General features: G+C 58.1%; 1 protein-coding gene across 1 annotated transcript in view; it reads left to right on the forward strand.

Moving 5' to 3' along the window:
- The window catches only part of NCS1 (neuronal calcium sensor 1), a 40367-nt gene extending 31987 nt beyond the window's left edge, over positions 1-8380 (forward strand). The window contains exons 5-8 of the mRNA XM_054727573.1: positions 803-891; positions 1179-1256; positions 3513-3629; positions 7645-8380. Of these exons, the coding sequence (XP_054583548.1) occupies positions 803-891; positions 1179-1256; positions 3513-3611 (266 nt within the window). The 3' untranslated portion in view covers positions 3612-3629; positions 7645-8380. The remainder of the gene's footprint in view (positions 1-802; positions 892-1178; positions 1257-3512; positions 3630-7644) is intronic.
- The last annotated feature ends 921 nt before the right edge of the window (positions 8381-9301 follow it).

Genomic DNA, 9301 nt, shown 5'->3' on the forward strand with positions numbered 1-9301 from the left:
GCTGGGCCAGAGCTCACTGCTCACTAAGACGTCGGCATTGCGTTGTCTCAGCAGCGAGAAACCCCTGCCGTTTCTTTCTCTTCTTTTTTTTTTTTGAGGATAAAAGAGGATTGCTCTGGCCGGTAGTTCAGTGGTTAGAGCATCGGCCTGCTCACCAAAAGGGTTGCAGGTTCCGTTCCCGGTCAAGGGCACGCGCCTGGGTTGCAGGTTCTAAGCCGAGGGGAACATCTCTCCCATCGATGTCTTCCTCTCTCTCCTCTATCCCTCCCTCCTCCCTCCCACTCTCTCTAAAAGTCAATGGGAAAGACATCCTCAGGTGAGGATTAACAGCAGCAGAAAGAATAAAAGAGGATTTTATTCGTGCAAAAGCTCCTTGTCCCCTGGGCTGGGCGTATTGTTTTATTTTCTGAGCTGGCCGAAGAGTAGCAGGGACTCCGGGTAACTGGGATGGGAGAGGCTGAGGGGTGCGGGGGAGAGAGGGGGGCCACCAGGACGCCTCCTGGGCCCGTCCTTCCTCCCAGCTCCAGCCCCTGAGGCCTCCCACTGGCCGAGGCCCCCTCCTTCTACTCCCAGTTTCTTCCTTCCTAGTCCCAGTTGAAATGGTGTGTGTGTATGTGTGTGTGTGTGTGTGTGTGTGTGTGTGTCTGCCTGCTGGTCCTGATGTAAGTATTCGTTGGCTGGGTGAGGCATGGGTGAGGCATGGCTGTGGGTCCCCATCGCTGCTGAGGGGCAGAGGGCGGAAGGCGGGTGCAGAGCCGCCCCTGCGCTGGGCCCGGGTGACCCTCCGGCTGGTTGGTTGCAGGGGCCTTCAAGCTCTACGACCTGGACAACGACGGCTACATCACCAGGACCGAGATGCTGGACATTGTGGACGCCATTTACCAGATGGTGGTGAGAGCTCTGGGTGCTGCGGGTAGGAGACTGGGGGGGCAGCCAGTTGAACGGCTCAGCTTGGCTCACAGGGACCACCCGGGTGGGGCGGCTCTCCGGGTGAGCTGGCCACTCTGTCCTTCTCCTTCCTGGGAGGAAGGTGGAGGCCGGATGTCCCCGCGGAAGGGCAGAGAGGGTGGGGGCGTTGGACGTGGGAGGGAGAGGCGGCCCTCGCCTGGAAGCAGCCCGGTCTGCGGGGCCAAAGCCTGGAGCCGGGAGCCCCGCCCCCAGCGTGTCCGTCCCGGCAGGGGAACACCGTGGAGCTCCCCGAGGAGGAGAACACCCCTGAGAAGAGAGTGGACCGGATCTTCGCCATGATGGACAAGGTGCGGCCGTGGGGAAGCCGGGCTGGCCGGGGAGGCGGGTGCAGAGCGGGGGGCCAGGCCTGGGTCCCCAGGTGCTGGCTCAGGCAGCGGCACGGCCTGGTGAGGTGTCCAGGGGTCTGGTGGGCCGCCGTCCCCTTCAGGCACCTGTTTTAAGTAAGTTTGCCGGACAGTTTTTCTTTCACAAACCAAGATTCTCAACCGTTTCTGTTGGGGCCACAGACCTTTCGGCATTCTGGAGAAGCCTGTGGCCATCGGATAAGTGCATAGGATCACGAAGGAAGCGGATTATTCTGGAATACAGCTGTCCACATGTTCTAAGAAGAACCCGGGATGTAGTATTCTAGGAGCCTCTTTATGAACACATTAATGATGAGCTATGGCGTTGGGCCTAGCCACCCATATATTTTTTTAATATATATTTTATTGATTTTTTTACAGAGAGGAAGGGAGAGGGATAGGGAGTTAGAAACATCAATGAGAGAGAAACACTGATCAGCTGCCTCTTGCACACCTCCCACTGGGGATGTGCCCGCAACCAAGGTACATGCCCTTGACTGGAATTGAACCCGGGACCCTTTAGTCTGCAGGCTCTATCCACTGAGCCAAACCGGTTAGGGCACCACCCCATATTTTTGAAGCGATGATACACGTTTGTGCTGCCTGGAGCAGCCGTGACATGTTCTGACCTTCCCGTGATCTCCACAGTTGGCAAGGTCACAGGTACCCCTGCTCCTGATGGGGACCGTCACCCAGGTGCATCCTGGGAGAAAAAGCTGCATTTCAGGGGGAGGAAGGTGAACAGAACAACGTCATCTTTCCCATCTGAGCTCACAGCCCTGCTGGATTCTGTCCTCGGGCCCCAGCTGCATAGGAACCCTTTACGTCAAACTTCCTGTGAACCTGAATAACGTTGCTTTCAATGGGGCTCTGATGTCAGGTGGTCGGGAAGCCCCGTGTTGCTCGCCTTCAGGGAAAGAGTATCAGTCGCAGGGACCTCAGGCTCACGGTGTATGCCGCCAGCCGGAGACAGCGCTGGCCTGGAAGCTCTGAGCCTGAGGCCTGTGCTTCCTTCATTCAGAAAGGGCGACGAGCCTGGCCCAGGTGGCTCAGTGGTGGAGCGTCGACCCATGAACCAAGAGGTCCCTGGTTCGATTCCTGGTCAGGGCACAAGCCCGGGTTGCAGGCTCAATCCCCAGTAGGGGGCGTGCAGGAGGCAGCCAATTGATGTTTCTCTCTCATCGATGTTTCTCTCTTGCTATCCCTCTCCCTTCCTCTCTAAAATAAATAAAAACATTTTTTTTAAAGGGGAGAGGTTAGCCCGCAGCAGAGCGGGGTCAGGACATGCAGGCTCAGACTCTGCTGCTCTCTTGATAATAAAACGTGTGCGGAGTGGGGAGCAGGGAGAGCCCATGTCACAGGTGGGCCAATGGAAGGCAGTGCTAAGGCCCTTAAATCTCCAGGTCACACTTCCCTTATTCGGGGAAACCAAGCCCGCCCTGGAGTCCGACAGGGTGTTCATTCTGGCTTCCCCCATTACCAGCCAGGGGACTCTGGGTAGGTGACCGAGCCTCAGTTTCCTCACAGTGAAATGGGGGTAAGAGCAGCGCCTCTTCTTGGGGCGGGCGTGGGGATCCCATGAGATCAGCCTGTGCACTTAGCACGGGCGAGTACACGGCAGGCGAGCTGGGAGGACGACCTGCTGGGCTGGGGGACCCCCGGCCATGCTCTCCCCCCGGAGGTCTCTGCTCACAGGTCTCCTGGAGAGACGCTCCAGGGAAGGGATACTGGCCAAGACCACCCCTCCCCAGACACCCCCTAAGTCCCTGTGCGTGAGCTCCACCGGCCTTCCCCCAGGGCTCCCAGGGTCCAGGGTAGGCGCTCCAGGGACCGCTATGCCCCTCCAAGAGTCACCAGGAGAGACGCATTAGGCTCCTACCCTTTGGGGTTAGCCACCGTGCAGGGAATTGACAGCAGCGATAGGGTAACTATGGAGCTCAGGGCGCCTCCGGTTCAAGCTCGGTGCCCTGCGGAGGCCATGCAGTCGTCTCGTCCCCAGAGAGCTGGGCTCAGGGCGGCCGGCCAGGGAGCATCGGTCTGACGCCCGACTCCTCTCACCTGGCAGCTGCGCTGCCTCCTCCTGGCCTCGCTTGGGGAGCTCTGTTGGGACCAGCCCGGGGCCAGGGGCCAGGGACCAGGCCGCGCCTGTCCTCGGAGGCGGCTGTCCCTCCCCGCTAAGCGCTGCCTCTCTGCTTGCAGAACGCCGACGGGAAGCTGACGCTGCAGGAGTTCCAGGAGGGGTCCAAGGCCGACCCCTCCATCGTGCAGGCACTGTCCCTCTACGACGGGCTGGTATAGTCCACGCCCAGAGCTGGGGTGAGTCGAGGGGGACTCGGGGCCTGGAGTGGGGGGAGGGCGGAATCCCAGCCACTGGACGCCGAGGGTTGGCAGAGAAGTACCTGCCCGACGCGGGGTCTTCCCAGTGCGGGCACAGCGCGTGGGGGCCGCCTCCGAGGGGGGTCTTCGAATCAGCCAGAGGCCTCTGCTGCGGCAGACGACTGTCATCCTGGCTTCTTCTTCTTTTTAAAAAAAATATATTTCTTTGTTGATTTCAGAGAGGAAGGGAGAGGGAGAGAGAGACAGAAATATCAATGATGAGAGAGAATCATTAACCGGCTGCCTCCTGCACATCCCCTACTGGGGACTGAGCCTGCAACCCAGGCATGTGCCCTGGGCTGGAATCGAACCCGGGACCCTTCAGTCCTCAGGCTGATGCTCTATCCACTGAGCCAAACCAGCAAGGGCTCCTCCTGGCTTCTTTCTCGTCCTCTCCTCCGTCTGCTCTGCCTTCCCTGGTAGACCCCATGTTGGCGGGGGAGGGAGTGGGTGACCCCGAGGTCCTGTCCGGCCATGAACACTCTACACGTGCGCGTGCGCGTGCGTGTGCGTGTGCTGGCTGTTAGTCTCAGGTGTACGGCATGGTGGGCAGACACTTCTAGAACTCACGAAGATGTGCGAATACTCTGTTTAGGAGGCCTATCCTGTCCCCCCAGGAAAAAGTCAGATGGTGTCATTAATTTATTTAATCACACTCTTTGTTGTTTTCTCACAGCTTTCTGTGAAAATATGTGTGTATATATTTCCCGCAGCAACAATGAGTTCAGAACCATATGTTGTTCAGGTTTTTTGTTTTTTTTTAAATGAACAATTTATAGAAAACATTTATTTTTTTTCTTTTGGAGACAGCGCCAAGCAAAGAGGTTTTTTAAATGTTTCACCCTAGTTGGCTTGACGTTCACAGCCTGTTGTGTCCACAAGCTTTCCTTCACACGGTGTGTGTAAACACGTATTGTATCCTCACCAGCAACATGTCGGCCAAGAAGGTGTAACTTTATTTCCAGGATGGGCTTTTCCGAGCGGCCAGATCCAGCTTCCGCCAGCTCTCCCCCACCGCCCTCCTCTTCCCTGCGGCTTTCCCCGAGCCTGCCCGATAGTCATCACATCCGTTTTGCGTTCTATCATTTGTGTGATTGATTTGCCTTCTCAGATTCCTGACGTCCCCTCATTCCTGGATAAGTCACTGTTCTAGAATTCACTGTCGTACTCAGTGTTCTACATCAGCAAATGCCGTCTGAGGCCATCCTTTTTCATAGCTGCATAGTATTCCGTCAGAGAGCTGGGCCTTCATTTAACCAGTGCCGTGGTGTGGGACCTTCGGTTGTTGAGAATTTGGGGGGTGGATGAAGGAAGTTTTCTATGATGGAAGCATTCACGCCCAGCGGTGGAGAGAATAGTGTAACACTGTGTACCCAGCAGCCAGCTTCAGAGTCACCAACTCCCAGCCGATCCTGTGCCATCCCTACCCGCCCCACCCCACACACACACACACCCACACTGGGTATTTTGAAGCAAATTCAAGACATCATATTGTTTCATGCATAAATAATTTCAAAATGTGTTCCAAAGAACGACTCTTTTAAAAAACCCATAATGCCCCAAATTCAAGATTAATTCCTAACGTTCCCCAATCTTCAGTGAGTATTCCAGTTTCTTGTTACCTCCCCAGTTTGTTTGTTTGTTTGTTTTTCCACTTTGTTTATTGGAATCAGAATCTGAGTAAAGGCCACATGTTGCAATTGGCTGATAGGTCTCTTAAGTGTATTTTGATCTATAAATTTTCCTCTTCCTTTTTTTTTTCTTCTGGCGGTGGGTCCAGATACACGTTCTATAGAGGTTCCACGGTGTGGGGTTGGCTGGTTGCTGACCTGCCCCGTGGTGGTGTTAACACCACCTTCTGCCCCCTGTTCTCCCCGGAAAGGGGCGGTTAGACCTGGAGGCTTGCTGCGCATCCGTGTGACCCACTTCGGGGAGAATACCCCACGGCGGGGGTTGTGTGTGACCACGAGGCGGCACGTGATGGCCAGCACCATTCATTCATTCATTCATTCATTCATTCCTTTATTCACAGGTGGTGCAAAATGGTGCCGCCCCGGCTGCCATCCCTGCCCCGTGCGAGCTGCGGGCTTCCCTGTAGTCGCGATTTGGTTACCCCAAGTCCTAGGCCTGAACAGGAAAGGCAGGGTAGATACTTGATTCTGTCTCTTGACCAGTTTTCCAATTTGGATTTCTAACAGCCTTCAGCGCTGACCAGTGGCGTTACTGTGGCTATGTATGTGCACGTATCATGCATGACTCTCGGGATAAATGCGTTCAGGGACTTCCATCACGTCTGTGGCTTTACCCGGCAGACGCGGTGCTGCCCAGCGTCGGGGCTCACGGGTCGCTGTGGAAGGTGAAGAGCGGGGCTGGGACGTCCGCCGAGCCCCCGGGGGCTGGCAGGGGGCACCGGGAGGCCGGGAGGACACGGGCCCGTCTCGGGGTGCTCTGACCTCCCTGGGGGTGGCTGCTCCTGTCTTCTGTCTCCCGTTGCCCCTGCCCCCAGTGGTCGCCCAAACGCTGGCCCCGTGGGGCCTTCTGACTCGCCCAGGCCGCCCGCACACAGCTCCTGCCTGGCCCTGACCACGTTTCAGATCCTCTCACGCCCATCAGGGGACGGGCCCCATGAGTCAGACACGGACACCTGTCCCAGGTGGGGGCGGGGACGTGCGAGGCCACACGGATGTGGAGCAGGTGATGGGAAGGATGCGTGGGCGGCGCACACAGTCACAGCCTGTCCCCGGGCTGCCTTCTTCTTCTTTTTTTTTAATTGATTGAGGTAAAATTCACATGACAGAAAATTAACCATTTTAACGTGAACAATTCAGTGGCATAAAGCACAGTCACAGTGTTGTGCAACCACCACTCTGTCTAGTTCTGAAATATTGCGTCACTCCAAAATAACGCCTCCCCATTGCGCCCTCTCCCCCCACCTCGCCGCCACCAAGCCCTTGGCCTTCACGCATCTGCTGTCTGCGTAGAGACCTGCCCGTGGGGGAAATTTTATAGAAATGGACTCCCGCGTCACGTGGGCTGCGGTGTCTGGCTCCTGTCACGCAGCGTGGTTTTTTCCAAGGTTCCTCCACGTCGCTAGGCCTCCCGGCTTCACGCAGACCCCCTCGTCCGTTCTTCATCCCTCTCCCGGGCTGAGGGACAGTCCCCTGGATGGATGGACCACGTGTGTGCCCGTCATCCCCTGAGGGACCCTGGGCCGTTTCCGCCTGTTGGCCTTTGTGCACGACGCTGCTGTGAACATTGGGGGGCAGGGACTTATTTGAGTCTCTTAGGTTCACATTTTTTGGGGGGTAGATGCCTGGGGGCGGAATTATTGCTGGGTCCTATGGGAACTCCAAGTTTAACTTTCGGAGGAAGCACCAAACTGTTCCACAGAAGCTGCACCTTCTACATTCCCAGCAGCAATGGACAAGGGTTCTAATTTCTCCACACCCTTGCCTTCTTTTCTGTTTTTTGTTTTTTTTATGATTTTTATGATAAGTCATCCTAGTGGGTGTGACGTGGTGTGTCTCGTGGTTTCCATTTGTGTTTTCCCATCACTGATTCTCACCTTCTCATGTGCTTCTCAGCCATCCACACCTTGTTCTTAATGGTTGCAAACTGGTTCTTCCTATGGCCACATCCTCCCTATCCAGCCAGTGCCCTGAGTGTGGACACTGGGCTCCCTCCCTCCCTCCCTCCCTCCCTTCCTCCCTCCCTCCCTCCCTCCTCCCTCCCTCCCTCCCTCCCTCCCTCCCTCGTAATCTTGTTGTTACAGATGATACTGTAGGAAACATTTATTTCTGAAGAGTAAATGCAGAGCGCCCCCCAATGGGTGGGTCAGGGGGTGTGCACGTTGCTAGGCCTCCTGACTTCGCGCGGACCCTCTCGCTGACTCTCCCGCCAGCTCTGCACGCCCTGCGGCCGCTCTGAACCCGCCTCCCCTCCTTGTGTCTTCCAGATGCCTGGGAACCACTTGCCTCCTCCCGTGCCATGAGCCGCCTCGGCCCCGGCCCCGCCGCCGCCCTCCTGTGTCCACCTAGCCAATCTCCACGGGGCTGCCCCTGAACAGAGGCCCGGCTCTCCCCACCCCCAGCTCCCCCTCTCCCCCCGCCTGCTGCACCCACCGCCGCCTGACGCCACCGGCTCCGATCGCCCACAACCTCTGCTTGTCCAGAAAACAACAGGAGACGGCAAAGCCTCCGCCGGCTGCGAAGCCCAGGACGCAGCTGCTTCGCAGGCCGCGCTCCGTCCCCTGCTCTCCCGCGCATCTGCTTTTGTTTTTTATTTCAAACAGACATTGAAAAAGAGAAGAAAAAAAAAAAAAACCCACACACCTACCTTCTGTTCCAGAAGATTCGGACCGACAGATGGGGAGAAGGCCTTGGGGACCTCGGAGAACTCTGCCTTGTCCGTGGGCCACCAGGGAGGCCGCGGAGGCCCCGGCCTGGCCCCGGGTGGGCCCGCGTGTCGGGGGCTGCGTGATGCCCGTTGTTTGTCACCCCGCCCTCGGGCAGCCAGCCACCCGCGTGGCCGGGAGGATTGATGGGACGATGACTTTCTGTGACGGCGTGTTGTGCTTTTCGTGGGGAAAGAGGTTGCTTTTTATATCGTATGTAACCACCCTTGTTATTTATTGGTTGATAACTGTTGCTGCTGCCTCTGCGTCCGAAGCTCCCAGGGATGCGGGGTCCCCCCCCCCCGTTTACATGTGCTGCCCTCGCCCACCTGCCAGCAGCGGCCGAGACGCCAAAAACTTTGTTTTTTTCAGAGACTGTGCTCGATGTTTGGAGCGGGGGAAGGCGGGCTTCTTAACTGGCTGTCCCCCCGCCCCCGAATGCCTCCTCCTGGCACCCCTTTTCTCTGTTCCCGTCCACGCTCCGCTGGTCCTGTGTCCCCCCTGGGTCCTGAGCGTCTTTCTGAGGACGGGCCGGGGGCATCTTTCCAGTTCTCGGCTCTTGCTTTGGTGTCTGTAGCGGCGAGGAGCGTGGACGGCTTGTCCTGCCTGGGACCGGCGCCAGGCCGGCGGCTTCAGCGGGGAAGACTGAGGACGTGGAGGGAGGGGCCTTTGCACACAGGTGAGCAGAAGTGGGGGCGCGTCCTCCCTCCAGGTGGAGTCTCTCCTCTGCTCTCCTGCCTGCCCGCCGCCTGGCCCGCCGCTGGACCGGAGGGAAGAGAAGGGTGCAGGTCACCCCGTTCGGGTGGTGGCTGCTCCTCGGGGCTGTGCCCACCTGCGCTCGTAGGAAGAGTTTTAGCGCCGCCTGCCCCTCGAAAGGGCGGCCCCGGAACTGCCACCAGGGAAGTCAGACGACCTTGGACGGAGGCCCGTAGTGCGAGGCTGGCTCCGGCTCCCGGACGGTGGGCCCCCCCGGCCCTGTCGTGCCCCAGCCGCCCCCAGCCGCCCCCCGAGGCCTGGCTGAGTGGTGTGGAAGGTCCCTCCATGCTGACACGGTGTGATTCCAAGTGGGAGTTGGCTGCGCGTGCTGATCCGCTGGCGTGTGGCTAAGTGCGCCCGCCCAGCAGACGGGGCGGCTGCGGCTCTCTGTCTCGGCACAGGTCTCCGGCATGGCAGCCTGGTGTGGTGCCATGGTCCTTGCCCAGAGGAGGGGTGGGGTGCG

Source organism: Eptesicus fuscus, chromosome 15 (assembly GCF_027574615.1).
Source record: "Eptesicus fuscus isolate TK198812 chromosome 15, DD_ASM_mEF_20220401, whole genome shotgun sequence".
Classification (NCBI taxonomy): domain Eukaryota; kingdom Metazoa; phylum Chordata; class Mammalia; order Chiroptera; family Vespertilionidae; genus Eptesicus; species Eptesicus fuscus.